The 14556-nt window shown below is 41.4% G+C and overlaps 1 protein-coding gene across 7 annotated transcripts in view; it reads right to left on the reverse strand.

Moving 5' to 3' along the window:
• Positions 1–14556, reverse strand: part of PLXNB2 (plexin B2) — a 345929-nt gene that overhangs the window by 38036 nt on the left and 293337 nt on the right. For all 7 annotated transcript variants that reach the window (XM_014601042.3, XM_059725915.1, XM_019491747.2 and 4 more), the window contains 3 exons: positions 5621–5757; positions 4793–4963; positions 695–815 (listed from right to left, as the gene is read on the reverse strand). In XM_014601042.3, the coding sequence (XP_014456528.1) occupies positions 695–815; positions 4793–4963; positions 5621–5757 (429 nt within the window). The remainder of the gene's footprint in view (positions 1–694; positions 816–4792; positions 4964–5620; positions 5758–14556) is intronic.

Genomic DNA, 14556 nt, shown 5'->3' on the forward strand with positions numbered 1-14556 from the left:
ATTAAATAGATTACACTAAATTTGCAGAAAAGGTTACATAATTTATACAAATTTTCAAAAATTACAAATTTGAATTAGAACACAAAAAAGACTTAAAATGTTTTACAATATTCCTATTTTTGAGAAGTCTTAATCTGAGGATGCCTTAGCTTAATTATAGCAGTAAACTCCAGTCTCCATTAGAAACTGCGTGGAACAATGAGATAATTGGTTGTGGGGAAGCATGTCCTTGCCAAGGGAATAGTTTTTAAACTTCACATACGTAAACATACATGCACCACAGGTGGCATATACGTAAAACAAATGGAACTTTGGTCTTGCAGACTCTCTCAGGTTTTGATTTTACAAAGACAAGAACTAGGGTGATTGGGATTTGGGTAGTTTTAGCTAAATCTCTAAGAACTCTGTAGGGAGGGCAGGGTAAAAGATAAATAATTTCCTTTTGGATTTCCCAAGAAATTTCATTTCACCATTCAGATGTTAGTTCTGCCACACACATTCATGTTGCCTGCCATCTTATTGCTAGAAAGGGGGAAGGGAGGGCTTTGCTTTGTTGCATGCACAATCTGGCTCTTCATCTGCTATTATCTGTGGGTATAAACCTGAACTTGAAGTTTTCTCTGAATCCCAACCCAAGCCAATTCATGTTTAAGCATCTTATTGACAACACGTTTGACAAAAAAAGAAAGCTCACTTCTTTGGAGTTCTGATTGAGTGTTTTCTTTCGCTCTTCTGGAAACTCAGCAGTTACAACCAGGGAAAAACTCTGGATGAGATCAAACCCTGTTCCTGTTACAGTAATATTTCTCCCCCCACTGAAAAACAAATTAAAACAACAGGGACAAATCATCAGTAAAGTTCTACAACGGCACACAATTACTTCTCATCTATGAATTTTTCACGTATTATTTTGGACAGCTTTGCCAGTGGGTGTTTGCCCAACAATTAGGTACTCAATATAAGAACTTCCAGTAATGCCAGATCAAAACAGAAAATTTTAAACATGACAGCACCAATTTGAAGCTGAATCAGTTTCTAAACAGTAGTTAAAATAGTTTGGGAGACTACAGATCCTTTTACTTATTTTTGTAATACATGTTTTCTTTCATTCTGATTTTTTTTCTTTAAAATGTGAAAACCTCTTGATCCCTTTTTGAAGTGTACACACAAACCAGAGAGACTGACTCTAGAGTTGGCAAGTCATAGGATGCTGATCCCCTTTGTAACAGCATTACAAACAAGACACATTAATATGAGGAAAAGATTCATTCAATGCTGAGTAATCACGATTGAGAGGGAGGGTGATGCACAACAAGCATATTACAGCAGGATACATTTTGAGGAACAGTGGGGATTTGAGAACTCTTTGGGTGAACTCACTACTAACAGGAAACCAAATACAAAATACAGTCAAATGCACCCATAAAAATAACCAAAACGATAGATGTTTCCACTTAAATGTCTAAAACCAGGGGTGTTCGATTTCTGGTCCATAGGCCAAATGAAGCACACAGCACCTTGGAATCCAGCCCATGGGTTAGGGAATTTGGCAGCAGGGGAGGAGTGGTCATTAATACTGTCATCTCCACTCCCCTAGCCAAATTCCCCAAACCCAAGTTGGACCCAAGCCAAGCTCCTCCCACCTCCAACCCCTTTGTTGCTCCACATGACCAGCTGGGTTCTTGCTGCAACTGCTCCAGATGCCAGTTCAGGACTACCAGCTGGATCTGACCTGCAGATGGACCAGGCACTGCCCATCTAGCCCGGTGGCCAAAAAGCTTAGGCACCACTGTCTAAAATGACAATCAATTAGATATTACTTTAACTGTTTTATAGATGGGGTTAATTTGTATTTGTATCTGTTCAACCTCTTCATCAGCGACTTGGACAAGGGGGTGAAAAGCACCTTTTTCAAATTCACAGACAACACTAAGATGTGGGGAAAAGTGGGCACACTAGAGGAGAGGGACAGGCTGCAATCAGATCTGGACAGGTTACAGGGGTGGGCAGATGAGAACAGGATGGGTTTCAATATGGACAAGTGCAAGCAGCACACCTAGAGGGTGGGGAACTCCCTTCTCGTCAGCGCAGAGGCAGAAAAGGATCTCGGAGTCATTATTGACTCCAAGATGAATATGGGCCAACAATGTGTGGACATGGTCAGGAAGGCTAACCACACCTGGTTATGCATCCAGAGATGCATCATGAGTAGGTCCAAGGAGGTGATCCTCCCCCTCTATGCGACATTGGTCAGGCTGCAGTTGGAGTACTGCGTCCAGCTCTGGACACTGCACTTCAGAAGGGATGTGGACAGCATCGAGAGGGTCCAGAGGAGGGCCACTCGCATGAACAGGGGGCAGCAAGGCAGGTCCTAGGAGGAGAGGCTGAGGGACCTGGACCTGTTCAGCCTCCACAAAGAAGGCTGAGAGGGGATCCCATGATCACCTCTTGGTGAAATTGGCCAACTGTGGCCTTGGATCCACCATGATCTGCTGCCTGGGAAATTGGCTCCGTGGTCAGACCCAGAGGGCGGTGGTTGACGGAAGTCAATTGTCAGGGTGCCCTGGGACCAGTGGGGTCCCCCAAGGCTCTGTCCTTGGACCCATATTGTTTAACATCTTCATTAATGATGTGGACATTGGAGTCAGAAGCAGACTGGCCAAGTTCGCCGATGACACCAAACCCTGGAGCAAAGCATCCACACCTGAAGACAGGAGGGCAATCCAGGCTGACCTGGACAGGCTCAGCAAATGGGTGAACGAGAACCTGATGGTGTTTAACACCAAAAAATGCAAGGTTCTCCACCTGGGGAGGAAAAACCTGCAGCATCCTTATAGGCTCAGCAGTGCTACGCTGGCTAGCACTACGGAAGAAAGAGACTTGGGGGTCATCATTGACCACAAGATGAACATGAACCTTTAATGCAATGTTGTGGTTAGTAAAGCGAGCAAAATGCTGGCTTGCATCTATAGATCCTTCTCAAGCAAATCCCTGGACGTTATTCTCCCCTTGTACTCAGCCTTGGTGAGGCCGCGGCTGGAGTACTGCATCCAGTTTTGGGCACCACAATTCAAAATGGATGTGGAGAAGCTTGAGCGAGTCCAGAGAAGAGCCACACACATGATCAGAGGTCAGGAAAACAGACCTTACGACAACAGGCTGAGAGCCCTGGGGCTCTTTAGCCTGGAAAAGCGCAGGCTCAGGGGTGATCTGATGGCCACCTATAAGTTTATCAGGGGTGACCACCAGTATCTGGGGGAACATCTGTTCACCAGAGCGCCCCAAGGGTTGATGAGGTCAAACGGTTATAAACTACTGCAAGACCATTTCAGGCTGGACATAAGGAAGAATTTCTTTACTGTCCAAGCCCCCAAGGTCTGGAATAGCCTGCCACTGGAGGTGGTTCAAGCACTTACATTGAACACCTTCAAGAGAAATTTGGATGCTTATCTTGCTGGGATCCTATGACCCCAGCTGACTTCTTGCCCCTCAGGCAGGGGACTGGACTCGATGATCTTCCAAGGTCCCTTCCAGCCCTAATATCTATGAAATCTATGGTGGCTGTCTATAAACTTGCCAAGGGGGACCAGCAGGCAATGGGAGAGTCCCTGTTCCCTCGAGCACTACCGGGAGTAATGAGGAATAACGGCCATAAGTTGATGGAGAGTAGCTTTAGGCTAGATATCAGGAGGCACTAGTTCACAATCAGGGCGGCTAGGATCTGGAACCAACTTCCAAGGGAAGTGGTCCTCACTCCTACCTTGGGGGTCTTCAAAAGGAGGTTAGATAGACACCTTGCCAGGGTCATTTCACCCCAGCATTCTTTCCTGCCATGGCAGGGGGTCGGACTTGGTGATCTGCTCAGGTCCCTTCCAACCCTACCAACTATGAAACTATGAGGAACCTCAGAACAATTTCCCTGAAGAAATCATAGTAGCTTTTACTTTCAAGTTCCTATTAAAATCATGATCTCACGCAATTTTGGGAAGACAGTGGAAGCATCTAAGTTAGTCCTTAGCTCTCCAAATATGAAAAATGCCAACATGCCTGCCCCCCGGATGGTGAGATGAAGCTATTCAGGAACTGAGACTAGTCAGAATAAAAGTCACAGTCTCTGCCCCAAGAACAAGTCCCAATACTGCTCTCAATTTCAGGGGACATTATCCAGGTGAACTGTCACACTGCTACAAGTGTTATATAGGAATAACTGGATTATTTTAGGTTGAAAGCAACTGGTATGTTTCTTTACAGAAGGAACTGAAAAACAAAAACAGCCACCACTCTGATTATAAAATTGGGTGGGAGCAAGGAGAAAACATTCTTAAAATTCTTATTGAAATCCAGTTTTTTAAACCAACTACATTTTGCCTTCATTGAACCAAGATGACAAGTCATGATTTATCTTCTTGTGTATTTCCACCAGGCTGGCTCTTATTAAATGATAAGCAAGACCTGGTCTGGAAATGCATGGCCAAAGAGACCTTTCTGACAGTTCTGCATTTTCTGCAGTTTATGCAAAGCTTGGGCAGTCTCACATTCCCTTTAATATCTCTCCATTTCTTCCTTTTGGAAAGCTATAGTTGAAAGTAACTCATCACTTTTTCTGAGTTCAAGGTTTAATTTTGAAACAGAATTTAAATTTTGAAGGTAAACAGAATACCTTAAAATGTTAGTAGGTTTAGAAGAAAATTTGCAAACTTTCTGCCCAGTACAGTAGCTTTCTTTGAAAAAACAGCATGAGTTTTAACCTGATAAGGAATGAACATACTTAAAACTAAAACATTCTTGTTACCTGCTGAAGCTGTTTATTGGAAGAAATTGTTTTATTGTAGGATTTTTGCTATATGTAAACTTTTGATTTTCTATTTCCTTCTTTGTGGGTCCATGGTGCACTACAACACGAACTTCTTCATCCTTGTCATGAGGTCCTGTAACGCAGACTATTTGGTCTCCAAATACAATGCTGAAGGTGAGAAAGAAAAGACAAGGAAAAAATGTTTCGAGTTACTAGTAACACCACCATCACCAACAAATGCTTACTATGGTAGTATTAGGGATCAAAGAAAAAAGGGGTCCCATTGTGCTAGGTACTACAGAAACACTGATTATAAACAAGCACTGCCTTATATAACATAGCATTTAAACAAGAAGGAAATTGGGGAAAGGAGCATAACATACAAGCAGAGAAACAATGTGATGGGCAACAACCCTCAAGTTAGCTCCATTTTTGTGGGGGGGGGGGGGGGGATATATAGTTAGGAGAGGATTGGCTAATGGAAAGAGCTGGGGAAAGGGGAATAGAGCAAGAGAGGTGAGTGTAATGTCAAGCTGAGGTACAGAGATTTTGAAGGAAAGGAAGGGAGAAAGATTGGAGTAAACAGCCAGTCAAAACATAGGAGGAAAAAGTCCAATCAAAACTGTAGCAAGTTCTCCGAATAGCTGCAGGTCATCATTCTGCTTGTGCATCCTACCTCTCTCTCAACTTAGGTCTCTCTTGTTTGCTTAGATGAGCAGGGATTTTCTCTTACAATAAGTCTGCTCAATGCCTAGTACACTGGGCACTAATTCTGGTTGATACTGCTGGAAAATAGGTCTATATTATTAAGAGCAGCATACATACACTGTGCAGGGTTCAGTATCAAGTAAAACGCTAACATCTTCCTTGGAACCAGTGTTCAGGTTTATACCAGTGATTGTAAGGCTGGTCCCACCAGCTTGGGGGCCTTTTGTTGGACTTATTCCAGTAGGATGAGGTTCCTGTAAGGGAGAAATGACCAAAAACTGAATTAAACTAATGGTTATATTTTTGTACTCAAGAGCTATCCACACTTCTAGTGATTAGGGTTTAAGTTTTTAAGAGGGACCAGTGTCTTAGGTATAATATCTGAAGCACCAAAAGGAGGTCTGACTTTCAGAAACTGCTGTTTCCATCCTCTGAAATTATTAGACCCCATTGAATGTGTCAGTTTGCAAATTTTAACCAGCATCAATCTGGATCAGTGAAAACCATAAATAAATACAAAATTAAAACAGTGAACCAAAGAACCAATCTTCTACAGTAGACTGTGTATATGTATTGCCCTTCATGAGAAAGTGATGTGATAAATTGGTCATCATACGTATTTAACATTTAAGATTTTCCACTACAACATCAGGCTTTATATGGTTTCAAAGTTCTTAAATTGTGAAGTGCAAACTGCTTACTATTTAGGTACCTGAAAACTTCTCTTTGGACTTCCTATTTTCAGTTTTAGCTTGTACTACTTCTCCCCTGCTTAGTGCTGAGTCTACATCATCCCTATTTCTACACCAGCTACAAACATGGCAAAGGAATAGGAAAGGGAGAATTTCTCTAACAATGCTTTTAGTTCTGAAAAAAGACTGCAGCCTCTTTCTTCAGTAAATTCTTAGGGGAAAAAAACAAACACAGCATTCTCTTTTGTATATATGCCTAGAAACTTGAGATAAAAAGTGTTGAAGTTGAAACACAAAAACATACCTAAAGTTGGTAGAATATTAACTGAGCTTAATTTTTCAAATGAATTATGAATTTTTTTTTCTACTTTCAGTTCGACTCTGTTTTTGTCTATGTACAAATTTGTTTGCTGAACTTTATGCATGCAAGCACCTATATTCAGGAGAACAACACCTCTTCACATGGTTCACAAACACAAATTTCTGCTCATGTATATTTGTAAATAGCAAAAACATTAAGTTAATTATACTGAATTGCATACTGGAATTTAAATAAGCATGAGCATTCATGTTTGCATTATTCAATCAGCTGAAGGTGTACACAGGTCAGTGACAAGCTGGAAATCGCACAACTTGGTAACTCCCAATTCATGCTTGTGTTCTTAACAGAGACTTCAGAGTATATAGACACACTGATGCAAAGTCATCTTAGATACCCTGCTTAGATGAGCACAATTCAAAAGGGCAACTAGGAGCAAATTAAAGCATTGGTGATGACTAAGGGGATTTCATTTTTGGAAATAAAGCTGCCCAAGATGAGGATGACCAACTAGAAAGTTAGACCAACATTATGAAGCAGACCAGTAAAAGACCCAGAAAAACTGGCATTAAAGCAAACTACATATATAACATGCACATTGATATATTTTGTTGCTTTCAGTATTAGTGAAATAGTATTTAGAGAATTCTCCCTCCACAATGGGAGCGAGCCAGTATTCTTTTATAGTAAATAACTTTTCCATGACTTTCTTTATAGACTTGCCGACTGTATCTCAACTCATTGCTACAAAAGTATGGGCCTGGAAATGGATAGGGGAAATATGGTAAAAATATGAGCTTGGAAAGGGTAAAAAGTTATATTTTGGTTCAAAGAAAAATGCACAGTTTTGAAGAGATTTGGTAGACTTGATAATTACTTAATGAATTTTATTTCAGCATTGCCCAAAACAATTGCCTTGTTGAAACAGATATATTTCGATGTCTGGAAGCATTCTTTTACAATGAATGCAGCAGATCTCAATGCAATTCAAAAATCAAACAGTTAAAGTTTTACTTTGATACTGGTGAGTATTATATACAAAGTGTATGCCAAGGGGCTCTCTTTCACTATTAATGAAGTATCAGATTGCTTTTTCTTTCCATGAGAAAGATGCATTAAAAATCCCTCAAAAAATCTGCACTGCTTCAGCACTTGACTCCTCTACCTTGCTCTCCCTTACCTTTGGGGCACATTTAAAACTAAGTTTTAGCTTAAAAGTATAACTAATTTACTTGAACCTGAACAAAGCCAGGTATGGATACCCTTTATTTTGATTGAAGAGTGATTTATTGTGGCTTAGCTTAGCTCTTCAATGCCTTATGTCAAATCAAGATAAGTTGCTCTTTAGTTGAATTAAAGAATTTGGAGAGATTTTGCTAAATTCATATAAAATATCACCTGAAGTTAAACTGGTGCACTCTCTCATGTACAAACTCCTAGTTTCACAAAGGAAGTCAGTTTTTTGAAGTTACTTGCTAATGTGGTTTTGAACTTGGATTGTTCAAAGCTGTCTTCTGATTGTTCCTTTATAATGATGCCGTACTTATGCATAAAACCCTATGAATTAAGAACATGATGCCTAAAGAAGTTCAAATGCATAATAGCTGTTAAATTGCCAGGGGAAATCAAGTAATTACTTAATTAATTTATTGTTATTTATAAATCAAGGGTAGCTTTTATTAGAGAGAAAAAATGTTTATGGAGAACAGAGGGCTAAAGTTTTTAACAAAATAAATATATAATTGAAAAAATTCAAGTGAAAGAGGTTCAATCAGAGAAGTGCTCCAGTACAACTACTTCAACAGGAAAATATTCCAAAGCATTCGCAGACCTCATTTATGGAATAGTGGCAATCCACACAGGCTGAATGCATTTCAACATTACTTGAAGGGGAATGAAAAATTATGGTCATCTAAGACATCTTGGGTGCTGTTGGGAGCATAAAGGACGTGGCAGTGCTGCCAAATTTTACAATCTACTTTCTTTACAGCTTTACTTTTGTTTACTAACAGATCTCTACAGGACTACATAAGGATAAATACAATGGGATGGTTGAAGATGAATAATCTGTATGAAACTGTAAAAATAATTTTTCAAACACGTAAAATGTAACTGAAAGCTCTGCAGACTCAATAATATGGATGTTTAATCGAGGTAATTAATAAAGAGATGCTGACAGGTACATTTAATAACTTTGGGTATTCTCAGTTATTTCTCTGAGGTGATTTCATAAGGCAAAATGGTTGTTGTGTAAGGGTGATTACTTGCACTGGGTTTGATGCACCAAACTAGGCATAAAAACAGATGTCTTCATTTTAGCTTGCTCTTTCCTAACCACGTGAGTGTTTTAAATTAATCACCATTTAAAAATAAATTCAATAACCACTTTTACAGTAAAATTAAGGCACTCCAAGGAACATTTTTATAACTGTTTTTACATGCTTATGGGTGGCTCAAGAAACAACACTACATCAAGCACAACCAAGTTGTTTCTTAATGGCTCAACTAAATACAGGTCCTGAAATGCCTTAATTATTTGAAAAAAGGCAGGTTTGCACAATGCAATAATCATGGGCACCAAGAGCAGCAGAAACAACTTTCAAATCTTTTGCTGAATGCTGAGATGGTTTCAGCATATATGCTCACTGGATGCACTGACCTTTGACAACAAACATCCAGTTATTTGAGAAAACATGTGTCCGTCATCATAACCAATATGAGACTAGCTTAAGCGTGATGGGGAAATCAGATACTTTGAAAACATTGAACTTATAGATATGGAGCTCTCAGTGTACTTCACAAAAAACAATGAATGAGCCCTTAGGACACCAACATTTCCCATTCTTTAACTGTGGCAGCGTGTTCCTGTTCCTTTTTGGAGTATGAGTAAAACAAACACTCTTTCTTCGCTGCAAGGTAAGTTTGAGGTATAACTCAAAGGTTGTTCCTATGCAACATCTGCCCACACACAAGAATCCATCATAAATATCCTACCACAGATTTTTAGGTCCCATTTTAGCAGCAGGAGGCTGGCTGCACCTGTAGTCTCTATAGCACAGCTTCATGTTTCAGGGTACCCAGGAAGAACCCATGCTCCCTAATGCAGTCATCTAGCTGGCCTGAGTAACAAGAGTGCTTTTGATGTCATGCACAACTTCAAATTTTGGATCCAGCACCTAAAATTCAGCAGTATTATGACAACATCTCTGAAAAATGTCCTCTCTTGAGAGGCCCCTGTAACAGCCGGTTGCTCACAACTGAGAGAGCAGACAGTATTTCTGTTTACTTTTTGCTTACTTATTTAGCATTTTATTAAACTCCCTCCCTTACAGTTTACATTGCATACTACATACTTTAAAATCAACACTTTTTAGCTTTCTTGGTATGAAGTTATTCTTCAAGATTTGAGTATTGTTCCTTCACAGCTTACAAACTCTGTGTATGCTTCTCAAGAGCTTTGTTACTTAAAAAGTGCAAATCCTTCAGCAATGACAGGAGTGCTTTTCTTTGGTTTCTTATAGTAGCTTGATTTTTTGAAGTTTGTTCCTATATCCAGTAGCCTGTTTTCCTTTTTTGCCCTGCTGGTCAAGTTTCAGCAGAGGCTGCATTTCAAAGTTCATGCCTTTCTAAGTGAGTTAGTTTATAAGTACCATGCTGTCCTACCTTCTGCCTAACTTCAGACTAACAGCACTAATCACTTCTCTGTTTTCCCCATATCCTGATTTATGTCTTATGTTTATAGTGGGCAAATACGCTTAGTTTTGGTAGAATATATGCATATCTACTGCTACCTTATTTGACTAAGGTTGTTCCTGCTGTTACATGCAGCTTCCTTCCAGGTGTATGATTTGTCCCGAGGAAAAATAATTTGCTCCTGATGGGATGACACAGTTGTAGTTCTGGCAAGCATTTTGTCAGTCCTAGTGGGTTAAGGCCTTTGTGCCCTGTCTTGCTGTTACTCCTTCTCATCATTGCTGGTTATAATGATGCTTAGGCTACTAAAAGTCTATATGCACTTTGACAATATGGACTGAACTGGGCTGCTGCTAAGACCCTCTGAATGAGCATTTTAGCATTCGAGAATGTCTTGATGTAACCTTTGCTTTCTGAACCTTTGTTTAATAGCATTTAGTAATTTTAGCTGTTAATGTGGCTATGCCATTTGACTAAGTGTTACACGGTAGTGATATGCTGCGAGTCAATACTCATTCCTAGGTAAAGTGCACAAGCTCCCTGTAAGTAAACTAGGGTCTGCTGTCTGAATTTAACGTATTGTTGATTTGCCTGTGATGGCCACTGTAGGGGAGTCTGATGGTTTAGCTAAGTTTCCAGAAGCCTGAATAGTAAAAAAGTTATTTAAACAGTTGATAGTGAAACAGTCCATTCCAACTTTGTTCTAAATCTTTTGAAGGTGCTTTGTATTTTCATGGTCTTTTTGCTGCTGGGCTTGAATTTCCTCCTAAGTATCACATGTGCTCACCACATCTCAGTTATGTGTGATTATTTATGACCGATGACTAGGGCTTGCACAGAATGGCTTCAGTGTATTCTTGAACGTATTAGTTCCCAATGATCTGTATGATCAGACTCTTTATATGATGGTATCTTTCATGATCAGCTTGCCTTGGTATTCCCAGCATTGTTGAGAAGCGAGTGGGACCTTTCCTTGGTGTCTGCCTCTCCTGACAGGATAATGGATGTGAACACTTATAAATCTTTGTCATGTACATTTTTTTTCCCCTAAGATTCTTTTTTAAATCTTGCCTTGCAACTAGCATATAGCTGGCTTGGTTGATGCTTTGTCTTTCTGTATTTTATTTCCCTGAGGCTGAAGATCTCAGAGTTTTGTTCAGTTGTATTTTCATGCTGCAAGGCTGTTCTGGATAACAAGTCAGTAGCGTACATCTCAGTCCCTTTCTTGTAGATTAATTCTAAATTGTAAACTGTGCTGAAGGTGCTTTGGAGCCACTAGCAGGAGAGTTTAAAAACCAATTTATGGTCATTTTCTACTCCCCTCCTTGTGAATACTGACTGAATGCTTCACATGCAAACACTATTTAAGAACGTTCCTTCTCCACCTGTGTGCATTTTTGTTCTGTTGGTGACCTTAACATGAAAACTGCCAGCTGTACTTTTTAGAGGACTGATAACATCTGACAGACAACACACTACATGCCTGTAATTATTCAAAAGGATACTGTTGGTTACCAGCTCCTTGATACTTGCAATGACTGCATAGTATCTATATCCAGCAGTTGCCTTGGGTTCACACACATCTGAAAAACTTGGAAGAAATTTTGTTTATACTTGACCTGACTGAATACCTTTAAGTATGGGCATATGCTGCATTGCTTTTACCTTTTTAGGGTCAAACTGTAGCTCTTGGGAGGCCAGTAGGCTAACACATATAGCACTGAGTTGAATCATAATTTAAATTTATTTAATTTTAGATTTACTTTCCAGGCTCTTCTTTCCTAACGCATGAAGCTGTGGTTGTGACTGGCCAGATTCTACCATAGTTATCTTCACACACCTAAATTTCATCAGTGATGAAGCTGATCTTGAAAGCCTGGTTTGTTCATCCTGCTGACCGTGGTAATATTTCTCTGTTGGAGTTTTTCTGAAATAGCATTCTCAGCTATCTGTTATCTACCTGCTGCTGTCCAAAATGTGGTGAAGTAGATGCTTTCCATATCCAGTTGCACTTGCCCATATTAGTCTTTGGGATCAAATACAAAGCAAATCTGCTTTTTAACCAAAGCTTCAACCATAGACATTTAGCTTTAATATGCTATACAAATATTCAGCTTGCCTGGCTACCATGCTACTTCCCCAGTCATGGGCTCTGTGACACCCTCTTCCTTTATTTGACAATTCTACCTCTCTGCCCTTATTACAATGGGTACTTTGCAAGGCAGATGATGCTATTGCTAAATCATTTAAATGATTTCCAGGTATAAGATACTTGGAAAACATATACCAGTCCTTCAAATACCTTAGTAATCTTTTAGCAATGTCAACGTAAAGATACTGCTATGTACTGTCTGGTTTGGAAACGTTTTCTATTCTGTATGAGTGTCTATAGCAGTGGTGCCGAACCCAATCTAACTTCGTGGACCAGATAAGTGGCCTGGGGCTAACCCTGTGTATAAGATCATGCGTGCAGATCAATCCATGTGTTGGACTGGGACATTTTATCTCACCCACAGGGTTCTGTAAAGGTCCAGAAATTTGGCAGTTAATTGCTGCTACTCCCTGATCCACAGCAACTGATGCTGCCACCACCCCCCTGCTGCCAAATGGGCAGGACCACAAGCCAGATGATAGCTCTGTGGGTTAAAGCCAGCTTGTGGGCCACAGGCTGAACATCACAGTATCATCTGCTTAGTGTCACTATGTTTACAAATTCTCTTGTTCTATCTCATAGATTTCATAGACATTAGGGCTGGAAGGGACCTCGGAAGATCATTGAGTCCAGCCCCCCGCCCAAAGGGCAGGACGTCAGCTGGGGTCATAGGATCCCAGCAAGATAAGCATCCAGTTTCATCTTGAAGGTGTTCAATGAAGGCGCTTGAACAACCTCCGGCGGCAGGCTGTTCCAGACCTTGGGGGCTCGGACAGTAAAGAAATTCTTCCTTATGTCCAGCCTGAAACGATCTTGTAGTAGTTTGTGACCATTCGGCCTCGTCATCCCTTGGGGCGCTCTGGTGAACAAACATTCCCCTAGATACTGGTGGTCACCCCTGATAAACTTGTAGGTGGCCATCAGATCACCCCTGAGCCTGCGCTTTTCCAGGCTAAAGAGCCCCAGGGCTCTCAGCCTGTCATCGTAGGGTCTGCTTCCCTGACCTCTGATCATGCGCGTGGCTCTTCTCTGGACTCTCTCAAGCTTCTCCACATCCTTTTTGAATTGTGGAGCCCAAAACTGGACGCAGTACTCCAGCTGCGGCCTCACTAAGGCCGAGTACAGGGGGAGAATGACGTCCCGGGATTTGCTTGAGAAGCATCTATGGATGCAAGCCAGCGTTTTGGTCGCTTTACTAGCCGCAGCATCGCATTGCAGGCTCATGTTCATCTTGTGGTCAATGATGACCCCCAAGTCTCTTTCTTCCATAGTGCTAACCAACATAGCACTGCCGAGCCTATAAGGATGCTGCGGGTTTTTCTTCCCAAGGTGGAGAACCTTGCATTTATCGGCGTTGAACACCATCAGATTCTCATCCGCCCACTTGCTGAGCCTGTCCAGGTCAGCCTGGATCACCCGCCTGTCTTCTGGCGTGGATGCTTTGCCCCAAAGTTTGGTGTCATCGGCGAACTTGGCCAGTCCGCTTCTGACTCCAGTGTCCACATCGTTAATGAAGATGTTGAACAGTATGGGTCCAAGGACAGAGCCCTGGGGGACCCCACTGGTCACAGGACACCACGATGAGTGACTTCCATCAATTACTACCCTCTGGGTCCGACCCCGGAGCCAATTTTCCAGCCAGTGGATCGTGGGGGACCCAAGGCGACAATTGGCCAGTTTCTCCAAGAGACGATCATGGGACACCAGATGGAAGGCTTTTTTGAAGTCAAGATATATGACATCAATCTCATCTCCCTTGTCCAGGTGATAGGTCACCTGGTCGTAGAAGGAAATGAGATTGGTCAAGCAAGACCTACCCGCAACAAACCCGTGCTGGCTATCCCTTAAGATGTTGGCGTCGGCCAGTCCATTAAGGATGGCCTCCTTAATAAACTTTTCTAAGATCTTCCCCGGGATAGAAGTCAGGCTGATGGGCCTATAGTTAGCCGGATCCACTTTCCTCCCTTTCTTGAAGATAGGCACCACGTTGGCCTTCTTCCAGTCTTCGGGCACTACACCAGAGCGCCAAGAGTTTTCAAAGGTCTTCAAGAGTCTCAGTGGTCTTCAACCTTTTTAAGATGAAGAGTACTTTTTGAAGTAAAGGGCAATCCAGGATGTACCACATTCCCCCACCCCTGCTTGCTGCAAGCCCCCAACCCCACCCAGCAGGTCAGTCTGGAAGGGGGGCAGATTGAGG

Source organism: Alligator mississippiensis, chromosome 4 (genome assembly GCF_030867095.1).
Source record: "Alligator mississippiensis isolate rAllMis1 chromosome 4, rAllMis1, whole genome shotgun sequence".
In the NCBI taxonomy this organism is placed as follows: domain Eukaryota; kingdom Metazoa; phylum Chordata; order Crocodylia; family Alligatoridae; genus Alligator; species Alligator mississippiensis.